The sequence below is a fragment of the Cibotium barometz genome, chromosome 30 (genome assembly GCF_041138505.1).
Source record: "Cibotium barometz isolate CiBa-2024 chromosome 30, ASM4113850v1, whole genome shotgun sequence".
Classification (NCBI taxonomy): domain Eukaryota; kingdom Viridiplantae; phylum Streptophyta; class Polypodiopsida; order Cyatheales; family Cibotiaceae; genus Cibotium; species Cibotium barometz.
In genome coordinates this window covers 49,355,666-49,371,005 of record NC_141075.1, presented here as the reverse complement: position 1 = coordinate 49,371,005, position 15,340 = coordinate 49,355,666, and the positions used below count along the sequence as shown (strand labels likewise).

The 15,340-nt window shown below is 43.7% G+C and overlaps 1 protein-coding gene across 1 annotated transcript in view; it reads right to left on the bottom strand.

Annotated features, from left to right (window-relative positions):
* Window positions 1–873: 873 nt before the first annotated feature.
* The window catches only part of LOC147621588 (endonuclease/exonuclease/phosphatase family protein), a 31,644-nt gene continuing 17,177 nt past the window's right edge, over window positions 874–15,340 (bottom strand). The window contains exons 3-5 of the mRNA XM_086824378.1: window positions 2,217–2,327; window positions 1,804–2,133; window positions 874–1,703 (exon numbers count right to left, since the gene is read on the bottom strand). Coding sequence (XP_086680504.1) covers window positions 1,452–1,703; window positions 1,804–2,133; window positions 2,217–2,327 — 693 coding nt within the window. The 3' untranslated portion in view covers window positions 874–1,451. The remainder of the gene's footprint in view (window positions 1,704–1,803; window positions 2,134–2,216; window positions 2,328–15,340) is intronic.

Below are 15,340 nucleotides of genomic sequence, written 5' to 3'. Positions count from 1 at the left end.
AACGCGTATTCAGAGCCGGGGACCTCATACGGAGACCAAGAGAGGAGAGGATCTACCGATTATGCCACAAAGGTTGAGACAAAGGAGCATTACTTATGCCACTGCTGAGTATACTAAGAGGTTTCACAATCTGTTTCGTGAGGGATTTGGTGGACTCTCCAGGATCATCGACCTCCCAGACCAACGTTGCCTAGGGCTCTTCCTGCTTGAGCTCCGCAAACACGAACACTTTATTAAGAGAGCTTCAACCCCAACCATCACCAGTTTCTTCTAGACCCAAGAGGTGGAGGACACCCATACAGTGGATCTTGTGGACCCACCTCGGGTTTCTCCGGACCCACCTTGCCCAAGAGGAGTTACCACGGACCAAGCCTCCGCACTCCAATGTGCCCGACACCCCGACCCCCCCGATGCCGACCACGATCCCCTCATCAACTATATGCTCCACCACCATCGAGCTACCTTTTCACGTGACGTAACTAAGAGAGACCTCTCGGCCATACTGATTAGCCCCATGCTTTGTATTTTGGAAAGTGGTATACCATCTACTAGGGCTGATGCTCCTCTCTTGTTTCCATGGACACTTTTGTATTAGTGAGATAGCTATGTTTTTTATTCTACTTTATTTTCCATCCCATAATGAGACATGCCATGGACATTATTGTATCACTTTGGTCTCATAGGCCCATTGGGTCTTTAGTAGACACTCTCTCTCTCTCTCTCTCTCTCTCTCTCTCTCTCTCTCTCTTAGTGCTTTGCCATGAACTACAAACCAGAAGTTTGTATCATCTACTTGACAAATACCCTCTTAAGAGATGTAGAACATATTGGAAAGATCTATAATTTAGTTGCTTAATCTAACATGACAACAGCTTCCATGGAACGCAGTTTTAAAATTTACCGAGTCACAAGCCTTAACGTGAATTGTAAAAGTGCAACTCTCACAATACTTGCATTCTCATGGATTCCCTTTTAGATAATCCAAGAATATAACAATACTTGGACATCCCAACTGCATAATAGCACACTCAGAACTACTCATCATTGCCTACACACGTCTTAATTTCCCCAATGTTCCTTGGAAGCACTTGGATTTGCAAGTGCCAGAGCAAGCAAACTGCCCAGGCAGATTTAGAAAACAACCTACAAGGAGATGCAAAAGCAACAGACCTCATTTTAACATCAAGCTTTCTTACCCTTACGCTCCTTTACCGCAACAAAAAGGCATTTCTGCATTACTAGAACCGCCTGAGCTGCATGCATTGATTCCACAAAACAGAACAAGACTGCAAGGGTGAAGACATCAGACGCTGACGCTAAGCATATCTTAACAAAATTTCAAGTTCTGATCTTGGACATTTACAAAAAAACTCTGGTGTTTCTGATCAGGATCCCTCCGCCAAAAATGTACGCCACATGGCAAATAGTGATCTAGTAATAATCCGGTAGAATCAACCTCTCTGGCTTATCTTCAAAAGCAACCCAAAATGATCACTCGGCAAGACTGGCAGCTTCACCATTTGGGCCTGTTTCTTCACCTTTACTTCCTTTTCAAACATGACCCCGGGAATGGGCTTTGTTCCTACCCTTTCAATGCTTTCAAGTCGGAAGTCCTGGAGATGACAAAACAATCTGTCCAGACGTTTTCGCAGGCGACTACCAGAAAGCATCGGATTCTCTTTGCTATCATACGTCAGACCCTCCTGATGAATCCAATCAAACACACCTTCAGAAAACTAAGATATATCCAAGCTTGAAGATAAAGAGAAATTGTCAACACAGCTACACATTCATGAACAGTACCTCTCGTGGCCGTAAGGTCAACCACGCATCACACCAGCCTCCTGGAAGCGGCGGACTACCATCTAGCTTGTCATCCCAGTTCATATCTCCACCAAACACGACATTTGAGTGACCTAGAGCATTGAGAGCTTCTTTGGCCTGAGATACACGCTCAGGACTGAACATTTGATCCCAAGTCGGAGCAGATGGACAGGGACTTTCCAGATGTGTTGTGGCAACAAAAAGTTGTTTGCCTTCCATTACATCCACTTTGGCAACGCAGAGCTCTCTTCCCATGACTGTGTTCTGATAAGATTTTCTATGAAAGGCTGTGCTAGCCATCCTGCTCAACTGCAATTAGTGGTAAAAGTTAACACATTGTGCCTAAAACCAAGAGAGTAGAACACAAAATCCTTTGCAGACTAAACGCTTACCAGAAGACAAAAATAAGCTCTTTTTGATGCTAATGCTGGTGTTAATGAGCATTGATATTGGCCCCACCATGATGAACGCTGGAATAAATTATAGATGGCAGGAGTTACTTCCTGTAAAAATTAGCTAGTGTTGATCAGAAGTGGCATTCATACGTCCACAAATTCTTGAGAAATCCACATGTATTCAACCAATCGATTGTCTCGATATCACAAATTACAAGAATGTATATACATATTCACTTCGTGGAAGTAGGCAAGGAATGCCGCTACCCTACAACAGGTATGATTTTTGTTGCCATTTGTGTTGTCAAATATAGATGCAGGCAGTGCTAGAGGCAAGGGTACACCTACTTGAGGATAAAACGTCTTAAGAAGCCATGCCACATCGCCACCTTCAGCTAAACCATTTATAACAGCCCCAGTCAATGTGCTAGTAGGAAATCTATAAATGGAGAATGGAAGTTGCAAAATCCAATAACCTTTACTGGTTTGTGCATAAACACATTCATTTGTGCTTGTGGCTGCCATCCTGATCGGAAGCATCGTCTGTGATTCCCTGTTATAAAGTGCTACCTAGGAGTAAAAATCAATAGAGTCTGCCTCTTTCAATAGAGTGCTGACTTCTATGTATGGAGCACACCAAATGGTAAGGTACTACCATCAAAAAGGGGCACCCCAACACCTACCTTCCCATGGAGCTCTTCATCACCAATACTTTTATGATACCAAGCTGACTCCAACGGAAACAAGTTTCCCCCCACCCCCCCCCCCCCACGACTGGCCCTTCGGCCCAAGATCCTCCCATAGTTATGGTTTTTCACCACCCATATGCGCCAGCCCGTAGGCGCTTTTTCATCCACCCGCGAGCGATGCCGCCGAGAAAGCGCCTTGTGGGGGTTTGAACCCGCGACCTCCTGGTCATAGCCACAAGGGACGGGGGACGGTAACAGGAACGGGACAAGTACGGCCATAAGTAGGGAATGGGGACGGGGGAGGGAACGGCATTTAAAAAATACTTCTTTTTTTTTAGTTTTTCTACTCTACACTTATTCTAATTTGGAAATACATCAAAATGAGCACAAATTTATACAAAATGAGCCATAAGCTTGTGTGAGGCTTGGAAGTTGGAAGAGGCTTGAGGGAGAGAGACTAGAGTGCTTGTGTGAGAGCCTAGAGACTTGGAAGTTGGAAGACTCAAGACTCAAGAGGCTTGACTCTTGAGGGAGAAAGACTAGAGTGCGTGAAGGCTACAGCCTTGAGCAATGAGGCTTGAAGGCTTGAGCCTTGAAGGGGTGTGTGTGTGTGTGTGTGATTGTTCTTATATAGATAGGCCAGAGGGAGAGGCAAGGCAAGAGGGCCACTATGGCCCTTGTGACTATGGGCCAAAATGGCCCCCAATACGGCGTCCCCAACAGTCAGAAAAATGACCGTTACAGTACGCAACACTCCTCGCCATCCCCCACAGTCCCTGCCCAGCGCCGTCCCCGTCCCGCCATCCCTTGTGAGGGACGCCTCCAAGGGGACATCCGTCTATCCCCGTCCCTGATGCGTTCCGAAACGGCATCCCCACGTCCCATCCTCCCGTCCTCTGTGACTCTGCTCCTGGTCCTACTTCAGCTATCACCTCCCTGCCGGAAACAAGCAAGTTCCAAGTCATGGGTTCTCACTCTCATCCATCCATCTTGGTCTGCTAATGTGATCCTAAGAACAAAGAAAATGGCTCTACAACTCCACCTACTGAAAGGTATATAATATATTGAGTGCAAGTTCATCATGCACACCATCATCACAAGCCACCCTCCAGTAAGCCATAAGCCAGTCTAACACTGCTTAGCAGTCGAGTCAGAAATTCCTAGGCACTTCAAGCTCTAGAGCTCATACCTGACAGGCTATGTGTCACCACTGGGCGAGGGCGAGGAGGATGTTTTGGCAGAGCAACAACAAAAAAGCCTCTAGAGGAATAGACAAGGAGAAGAGAGTTCTTTTAATGTAGTTTATCTTTGTCGATTCACTCCATGGCAAGTATCCCTATATTCAAACCTTGTTAGAAATATAGCAACACAGTAAAATATGGTAGCATGATTTTATGCAAACCTACAAATCTAACACCAGGCTGAATAATTTCATTGAGGTGATCACAAGTTGCAAACACAGCACAGTCTTCACAATCAGTGCAACAGCTCGTTCTTCTGCACACTTTTGGCAGCTCATCAATTGTGACACTTGTAGATACACATGGACAGAGCCAGCCCTTGCGCCAAAGAAACGCTCTGTAGGCCCCAATCATTGGAGAGATGCAGATGAAAATGACGATTTTCCAGTGTGTGTATATATATGCACATGTACTTGAAGGACAGTTGTAACACTTCTTTCTTGTACATAATACAGTGCATTAGTATTAGGACTCTTGTGTGTGCTCTACACTACTCTCAAACCCTAGCACACAGACACGAGTGTTGTTCATCAATGGATAACGAAAAGCTTCACTAGAGTGTGAGACCGTCTAGCTACAAGCTAAATCTCGCATGTTACATCCTTGGACTAACTGGAGTTAGCCGCTAGTGTGATATGCACTAGGATGTTGGGAGTATCCTAAAGGAGAACGCCTAGACCCTAGGATTTAAATTAGTCCTAGAGGGTTAGGTTAAATGACACCAATTAACTAGGATTAAGGAGAGCTGTCATGACATTAATGAATCGAATCTCTCCTCAATTGATACTAAAGGACAATCAAATTAAGGGCTATGTTAAATTGAAATGACTTAAGAAAACCCTAAAGTCTTTACACGATAAAAGAGGATAGTTACTTTTTGTAAACCTACGTCTAAAAGCTTTCCAAGAAGAGAACTAGTTTTAGTACTACTTTCCCAAAGAGAGTTTTCTAAGCTAGACTAGATGCTAAATCTAGCAAGGGAAAAACCTATCATGGACATTAACCATCCAGCCTTGTACTCATTCTTGCAAGTGTGACCGCTCCCTACAGGAGGCCTACAGATCAGAAGACAATATACACATATTTAGAACACTTCACTTAACTGAAATTAATAATGGAAACAACATCAGCAACATAAATACTGGAAATACCAAAAATACACGACACAGGCACTGGGGCCGAAAAGAGCCGGCCCCCCCTCAATACATTTTGTATTTCTTGGAGTATTTATATGTACAAGTCACGGGCCTGATAGGCCAGATTTCTCCACCAGGGAATGAAAACAACTCAAGTTCAAGTCGATGAAGATGTGTTAGTCGGAGCAGCCTCAAATCATAGGCTCATTCCCACCTTCACTCGGTGCACACCTGCCTTTCAATGGTCTTCCGAGACCGTGCACCAACAGGCACGCCCGTACTAACACAAGCCGTACACCGCGGAGGGAATATGACCTGGTTCTTCCCAATAAGCTTTGCTCCCAAATTCCCTGGTAAGTCTAACCTTCACTGACTCTCAGAGGCTCTGAGGACGCAGTTAACACCACCACACAAGGAAAAATACTAACCACACCACAAACAACTTCCTAAGCATGGTCAACAAATACATGCTTTGCTCCTACTCTGCACAACTTAAAGAATTCTCTGAATTTAAATTAACAAATTTCAGATTTACACAAATGAAAAAACATGAGGACACCTGGTACAACAAGTACAATCTGGAAGCAACATGTACTATTCAGCAAGTACAATCCAGATTCAGCCGGTGCAATCCAAATTCAACACACACGTGAAATTCAACAAGTACCATCAAATTTCAGCAAATTCAGTTCAGATTCGACACACGTGTGGTTTTTCAACAACAAGTACAATCAAGTACAGTCCAACAGTGCAACAGGTACAATCTAGTTTTCAGCAGATACAATCCACGTGGGCAACAAGTACAACCAAATTTCCAACACACGTGTGGATTTTTAGCAATAGATACAAGCCATGGGCAACATGCAATGAGAAAATTGCAGCAAAACCAGCCCTAGAAGAGATAGGAGATGGAGAACCAAGGAGAGAATAGCAGGCGATGTGAGGAAATGAGCCACCAGCTTCCCACGTGTGATTAATTACCATATTAACTCATGCAATAATTTATCCAAAGGTTTATAAAAGGGTACACAATATTAAAAGATATTTTAAATGCTCATGGGCACCCTAATGTCCAACCCCTAATTTAAATGTAAGTGACCACATGGGCTTATAAATATTAAAGTTGGCCATAACTTATAAATTTTACATTTTAAAAAGGAAAAAATGATAATACTTACCACCTATTCACACACCACACCACACCGAGTCAAAAAACAGCACTCCACAGTACACTGGGGGCGTGCCCGTCTAGTGTACTGGCACGGCATAACAGGCAAACACACACAAACGAGTCATGCAAAAACAGATATATGCATGTAGGCATAAATGCATGTGCACATGTAATGGACGAAATCTCCCTTTCATGAAACTTGTACAAGAAGTTCCTGTCGGGCACAAAACTAACGCGACAAAAATATAAAAATATGTCTTGGTCTTCCTATGGAGTGACAGTCCCATAGTAAGACACCATCCTGGCCATACACAGGTGGCACCAACAGGCTCTCGTTCATACAGCACAAAGCAAGTCACACACAGGTGATGTAACACGCGGAAGCTCTGGGTAGTCTTCTTTCCGCCCTAAACACTCTTGAAAACCTTCTGATGCAAAAACGCACCATCTGATGCAAAAACGCAAGTAGAGAGAGAGTAGAGAGAGAGAGAGAGAAGTGCTGGAATTTCAGTATATACTATGGTACAAAAAGGGTACATATCTTTGCAGCCCTTGGCTGCCTTCTTGAAAAGGTGATAACACACCAAAACTGCCCTAGACTAGGACTCCTAATGACTCATATCCCTAGTGGGTTGAATGATTAAACCATAGAGCAAGGGGGGCTATTTATAGCCCCTTGGACTACATGGGAAACTGGTCGACTGCTGGTCGGCCAGTTCATACTTCATTAATTCCTTTTTCCAAGCACAACCGTCTAGATTTGATCATGTTCTTTAGGCGCCTGCTGCTGTCCCTATGTGCTGGGTCAGCCGACACCTCCTACAGCCAGCCGACTCACTTCTGCAGCCAGCCGACTGCACTTATCTGGATCAAGCTTTGCTCCAAGTCCTGCTCCATGTCCATCTTCTACTGGTTCGTGGTCTTTATCTGTTTGCCTCTTCTGGATCTAGCCCTGGAAATGTCCATGGCATCTGTGATGCACATGACATCCCCCTCTGCTAAACTTGATGACGGGAATCCAACCTGCTCTTGGATGACTGTCATCGTCCCAATCCTGTCCCGAAGTCCCTCTGTCATCATCCATCCCTGGCAAACCTTTTTCTCTGAAAATCCGGTCTGTTCTCCAAACCACTCTGTCTCTGATGAAGATCTATGCATCTGGTCTTCCTCTAGTCCACAATCCATTCCTGCCCTGACTTTGAACACCGTCTTGGTCTTCATTCCTGGAACTGAGTTTGGCACTCTCACATCACCCTTGGAGAATCAACCTCCCTTGGGACCGTTACCTGAGAACCTATCTGGCTCACGGAACTGCCATCCCCATCTGGCATTGTGGAACACCACCAACAAACCTCCTGGGAGTTCTTCCCGATCTGTGTTCTTGCCTTGGGCTTCGAATCCGTGTACTTTCCTGTACCTTGGACCTATACACCATCATCTGGGACTGAATCAGTGTTTAGCTTTGCTGAGCCTGATGCTCTGATACCAATGTAACGCGCGGAAGCTCTGGGTAGTCTTCTTTCCACCCTAAACACTCTTGAAAACCTTCTGATGCAAAAACGCACCATTTGATGCAAAAACGCAGGTAGAGAGAGAGTAGAGAGAGAGAGAGAAGTGCTGGAATTTCAGTATATACTATGGTACAGAAAGGGTACATATCTTTGCAGCCCTTGGCTGCCTTCTTGAAAAGGTGATAACACACCAAAACTGCCCTAGACTAGGACTCCTAATGACTCATACCCCTAGTGGGTTGAATGATTAAACCATAGAGCAAGGGGGGCTATTTATAGCCCCTTGGACTACATGGGAAACTGGCCGACTGCTGGTCGGCCAGTTCATACTTCATTAATTCCTTTTTCCAAGCACAACCGACTGGATTTGATCATGTTCTTTAGGCGCCTGCTGCTGTCCCTATGTGCTGGGTCAGCCGACACCTCCTACAGCCAGCCGACTCACTTCTGCAGCCAGCCGACTGCACTTATCTGGATCAAGCTTTGCTCCAAGTCCTGCTCCATGTCCATCTTCTACTGGTTCGTGGTCTTTATCTGTTTGCCTCTTCTGGATCTAGCCCTGGAAATGTCCATGGCATCTGTGATGCACATGACAAGTGACACGAAACTGGTTCCCGTCCATGTGACGCATCACTGGTCACACACGGGTGGCACTAATCTGGCTCCCGTCCATGGGACACCAAAAGACTGGCCCTTTCACATGGGACACTAGCCTACCCCCATGTGAACATGACACAAATCTGGCTGCTCTATGGAGTGACAATCCCATAGAAAAGGCTCCAGAAATGAAGATGGACCAAATGGTGACAGCAAGATAAATGGCTTAATCTGGGAGGCCCTTCTCAATGGGGAGGCTCTAATGCAAAGTCTTAAATCTTATAGCCAAGCCGCCCCACCAATTCTTCAGTGAGAATATCTGTGAGCTTAGCAAGCATCTAAGTGTCAATCTAAACGGAGCTGGATAAAGAGTCTGTATAAGCCTCTAGTTGAGCCTCCAAAAAGTTCGTGTGGATCTTGGCCTTCAGTGCTCCGTCTTTGACAGAGTCCAGGAAGCAAGACTACTCAATGGCAATCTCAACAGGCTTGCCTTTAACATTAGAAAGCTCTTGCTGAGCTTCCTGCACCCATGTCTTCAGCTACGCATTCTCTTGGTAAAGTCTGGCCAGTTTTGCTTGTGGCCCTACATTTTGTGCAACCAACTTCTTTGTTTTGAATGGATCCTCTGCTCAGAAGCATTGTGCCAAGTAGTCGACACATTGTCATGCCACCTGTTCATCAAAAGTTCATTTGTGAATTTATCTATGGAGTTTAAATTCTTGTTTAAAAGCTAATCATGTTAATTAGAGGGGGATTAATGAAGCCTAGAATGGTACAAGTTAGAATAGCTTGGTAGCATGAAACCACTTTTATTGGCAAGGCTTTCTCTATATAAGTGGGTGCTTGGCTTTATTTACAGTGTACACAATTATACAATTCTACATTGCTAGCAAAGTCTCTTGTTCATAGGTTAAACAATACTAGCGACGGATCTGATGCCACCCTAAGATTTATTGGTTATGATTAGTTGTCCATGTGGATTTCTCTAGCATGATTGCACAAGGATGAGCTCATTACGCTCTAAAGTTGGGTGGTGAGCTATGATGTCATCCATATGGTCAAAGAGCAATCCTACACCTATGGAGTTGAGCAATCCATAGCCAAGTCCTATTACCACAAGAGATTGACAAGGTGTGATCTTTCTAATTTCTATTTTTGGGTTGCAAAATTTATTTTTGTTTAAGATCTTAAAGGTTTTTGTTTGTTATCTGTAGAAGTGGGAAAGAGAAAGAAAGAAAAATGCATCAACATCTTTAAAAGACCCCAAGGGTCTACGAGACCAAAAAGTAGTACAATCAATCCATGAGAATACCAAGTCGAGGAAAAACTAAGAAAAACAAAGAAAGAAACTAGCTGACATTGTTGTGAGAGCCAAATGATTGATTCAATATGCCGCTATGTGAGATGAACAGGAGATAGTATAGGAAGACTTAGCTAACGATGCCATCCTCCTCCACCACAGATCGGAGGGTTATAGTAACATTTCTTACCTAGGATGGGAGCTCTTCATGTTGTCTAGAATGTCCTAGATCTATAGCTAACGGGTAGAAGGTTGGAATGTTCTAGGCCACGGACGCCTAGCCCTCAGAATGGATCTAGCCTTTAGGTGAAACCCCAAGTGCAAGGGGCCGGAGGATCACCCAACCTCTGAAGTCAACTGGTGTGCACCAAAAACATACGTAATAGAGGTTTGAGAAGGGTCTCACACGTTGTATCTTAAGTGTTGCCTTAGCATCACCTCTATGTGACAACAAAACTCTAAATTCATGGTCCAAACATCTCTAATCCTCATATTGCATGACCCAAGAGAGGGGAGGCCAAATACATCCCGAAAAGAAGAATGTAATCTCCCTTGACTCCTAGAGAGAATGTAATCTCCCTTGACTCCTAGAGAGAGAGAGAGAGAGAGAGAGAGAGATTAATGTCTTCAAAAGACCAAAGTGACCTATGAGACCAAAATAAATACATCGAGTCCATGTGATACAATGTATGAGTTACATAATAAAATGAAAATGCTATGAACTAAAAATGAAAAGCTAAAGCTGGTACTAGAACTAAGAGCGTATAGCTCTCTACCCTCATCCTAATATATTCCTCATTGAGAATTGTTGCATGGTTCTCAGAATGGTGGGACTGAGCTGGCGAGAGAAGGTCCTGCAATGGTGGGAGATGATGGCCATGATTTGCCTAAAGTATCGGGGTTGCAGGCAAGGGTGTCGTGCTCTGCAAAGCTCAATGGCTCTATCTAATTGCACTCCTCTTGATCGGGCTCGAACTGCTACCGCTTGGGGTTTAGGTGATAGGACGGGGTCTGCTGTAGAGGTCTCTGTGTCACCAATTGGCCGACCATTTGGTCCATCTCCAGTTTTTTGTCTCGTTCACTTGAAACCAGGCCGGTGTCTCATGTGAAGAGGCCAGTATTTTTGCTTAACATGGACGGAAGCCAAACTGGTGCCACCCGTGTGTTAGCAGGATGGTGTCGTATGGACGGGAGCCAGACTGGTGCCACCCGTGTATGACCTGGACTGTGTTCTATCCATGGGATTGTCACGCCATGGAAGAGCCAGTATTTGTGCCGTGTCTTGCCTATGGGACTGTCACTCCATAGGGAGGCTCGTGCCTGGAACTGTGTTTTACCTATGGAACTGTCACTCCATAGGAAGACCAAGATTTATGTTTTATGTCGTGCCATTTTTGTGCCCGACATATATTTTGTACTTGTTCCATGAACGGGAGATATGTCCATGATACTATTTGCACATGCACTCATGTTTTGCATGTTTGAAACTGTATTCATTTGTACATGGACATCATCTCGTTCATTGAACCCATGGAGCATTGTATTTGTTAAATACTCCCAATAATATATCATATATTAAGGGGGGGGTCCGCCCGTTCCGGGCCCAGTGCTGGTGTCCATCTATTTCATTTCAATTTGCAGTTGTTATTAAGTTGTCCATTTCAAATTGTGATATTAAGTTGTGCTTTACACGTGTGGGTGTCCAACGGAGTCTATTCCCACTTGACGGGATCGGTTTCATTGGTATCAGAGCAGCACGGTTGTTTCTCTCTTCTTAGTGGGGAAACGAACCTCTGTATTGGACACCCCACGTTTAGCACACTTAACACAATGGACAGCCAAGGCAACCCTTTAGAAGTGCCTAATTCGAGAGGCCCATCAAGTGCCTCACGTGATTCTGATGCTCTACGAGGAAGGCACAAGCCCCTTGAAAGGGTAAATGATAGTGATTCAAAGGGACAACTGTCTCGAGGAAAGACAGTCATGCAAGAAGAAGAGCTTGATGCAATGAGGGCTGAAATGGAGCATATGAGAAAGCTTTTGCAAGCACAAGAGCAAGAGCTGAAATTTTTGCATGAATATCCCCATGTGCAAAGTGCCATTGAAGCAAGGAAAGCCGATGCAATGGTAGATGTGACTTTTGAGTCCATGGCACGGGAAGTGGGCAAGAAGCCAAGGGAGTTGGCACTTTCCTACCTCCTCCGCAAAGGTCACATCAAAGAGGGGGAAGATGGAGAGCTGAAATTCAGAAATCCACCTCGCTTTAAGCATGGAGATCCCGCACCTCAAAGGTTGAGGTCTTTTATGCAAAAGGAAGAGGTGACAGTCACCTCTCGTCATGCATCTTCTCCACAAGGCACAAAGCCTGACAGGTATATGTATGCTAGTGCTCATGGAGGGCATGATAGTCACATGCATTCAAGACATGTATCCCATGGTAGGGGTGATAGGTCTGCCACTAGAAGAGCTTTGCCTTCTGAGTTGTCTCATGGAGAGACATTGCCTTATGCAGGAAAGTCATGCATCCGATTCTCAAGTTCGTGGAGCACATGCCACCATGCTTCATGAAACTTCCATGATGGCCCATGAAGCCCATGCAGATAGGGCTGCCCCGTTGAATAAAGGGAAAAGAAAAAGAGAAGACCATGAGCCTCATGCCAGAAAGCTCAAGGAATTTAAAGCAGGTGACAAGTCTGTTAAGTTTGATGTTTTTCATGGAGAGCATGATGCTTCCAAAGTGTTAGCATTTGTGGCACAGATGACATTGCTTTTAGCGATGAGGACTTCACTCAGAAGTCTAAAGTACGCCATGCTAGCATGTTTTTGAAAGGGACCGCTGCTCATTGATGGATCACTGAAAAGATCACCAAGGATCCCATTTGCACTTGGAAGGAATTTAAGGACAGATTCTATGCTCAGTTCTTGCCACCAAATGCGGAGCAAACTCTCACCCAAAAGTGGGATAGACTTGAGCAAAGAGATAATGAAAGTGTGCAACAGTATGTCAACAAGTTTTGGAAAGTGTTGCTGGAGGTAACTCCTTTTATGCAAATCACTGAGGATGAAAGAAAGAACAAGTTTCGCTCTGGATTGCAACCAGCTTATCGTTCGGGCATTGAATTGCACCCGAAACATACTTTGCAACAGCTCACAGCCTCTGCTCTTACTACGGAGCAATTGATGCTCAAAATTAAGCAAGATCAAGGCGGTTCAAAGGGGAAAGACAAGGCTGTCCCAAATCTGCAAAAAGGTGGACAGCCACGTAAAAAGAACTTCCGGGAAACCCACAAGGGAGGTAAAGCTGAAAATACCTCATCTAAAGATCATGGCCCAAAGAAGAACAAATTCGGCTTGACCCCAGAGCAAAGAGAGCAATATACCAAGGAGGGAAAATATTTTTCTTGTGGCAGCAAAGAGCACATGTTTCGCCAATGCCCTGACCGCAAACCTAAGCATGAGGACAAGCAGACCAAGGCTAATGTACATGCAGTTCCCGATCTCCAGGGAAACACAAATCATGATGCAAAAGAGTGGATGGTATGCAAGGCTTGGGGTCAAATCAAGGATCAACCCGCCTTATTCATGTTTGATGACTGTGCAACCGATAACTTCATCTCTATACAAACGGCAGCTGCATTGGGTATTGAGGTTGAAATCATGGGACCTCAAATTGAAGCCGAAGCTGCTTTTGTTGGTAAAGAGGTGCAGGTTACCCCGCTGATAGGGAAGTTGCGCATACATATTGTAAGGTCCCTCTCAGGCCACGTATGTATGTGTCTCTTTTAATATAGATTTCAAGAAGGAAAGAGAGTGCACTTAGAGAAGAGTGAGACAATAAAGCTAGAAACATTAGGAAAGTGTTAGAATAAAAATATTAGCTCCAAAAATCCTAAAAGAAATAAGAAGATAAGAATAGTTCTATTAAGAGATAAGTATCTCCAAAAATAGAAATTTGAATTTAGGTGATAAGAGGTTATATTTAGAGTACTTTTACATATTTAGAGACCATGCATATTAAAAATGTGGAAAAGCAACGCGTTTCTAAGGATGGCGCATTTGTGGAGATCATCGGCGGTATAAAGGAAAAGAATAAGAGAGCCGGTTTAGCTTGTATGAAATTGATTCATGTATAAACTTTTTTTTTAATCTTGTCTTGGCATTTTTGTATTGTGTAAAAAGGCTGTTTTAACAAACCTTGTGAAAAGGGCCTTAATTAAGAAACATATTTATTTATGTCAAACAATGTGGTAAGATTAATTAAAAAACAAATTGACACGTGAGTAGAGTGGAAAGTGGGAGGATGGAATGCCCCGACGGCACCATCCTACCAATGGGTGAATCTGATTAGTCGAGTAGCTTTCCAACAGATTGAGTGAAAGCCCTACGCTAGATAAAGAGGTTCGCAAGCAATTCTATTCTAGAAGACTAGGCCAGCGGCTGTGCCTTGCATGGATGAGGAAAAAAGCGTTGTCTCTAGGAATCAAGACTAGTAGTTGTCCAAATTATGATCAATTACCCTATGGGTGATTTGATTTTTAAAAGACCACGCTCTCCCTGCGGGATAGGGCTAGGTCTTACCTATGAATCGTATCCTTGAATCTCTACATGGTGAAGGTGTCGATGAGTAAGAAATTTTCTCCAAGATAAGACTTAGTGGACTATCTTAAGTGTTTCCCCTATTTTGGAAGGGGGAAACCTTACAAGTGGTATCAGAGCCGATCTTAGTTCCTAGGATTTGTTTTTCAAAGGTTAACTATTAAGGGGTTAAAACAAGTGATTGTTTATCATATGAGGACGAATCAATCATCTCTACTGGCCATAGAAGTGATTTGAATATCCTCACATGTTGAGACAATCATCCTATGAAATTGTGCTTATATCTTGGGGGTACACACGCAAGATATTTGTACAATAAATTTGAGAAATAAGATTGGGGAGAAAACCTTTTGTGAGGAAAAACATAGGGCGATCAAATTAAGAAACTAGTGAGAGACTGAATAGAAGGATAGACCGAAACTTTGTTTAGAGACATTTTCAGGATATATCTCATTAGTTTGCATATTATAAATTATTAAGATTATAACTCCATTAAGGTTTGAATAGTTGACATGTGAATCCCATCCATTGGATGCTTTACACTAGGACAATCATCCAAGATTTTTAACCCATCTCAGACAAACATGGGTCTCGGATGTGTAATTCCTAGAGGATCATGCTCTTAGATATGTTAATCCCAAGATACTAGATGTATAATTTTCAGAAAACTAATCATCTCAGATGTGTCAATCCTGATAATCTTTGGGCGTGTCAATCCCAAGGCACCAGACGTGTAATTCTTAAAAAAATGAAGATCTCAGATGTATTAATCTTGACTGCCTTCAAATGTGGTGCTATGATAAGTATTTGATAGTTTTGAACTTTTAATGGATACAATGAAAGAAGCAAGCTCACCCTTGCTCGCGTCTAAAAATCGTAA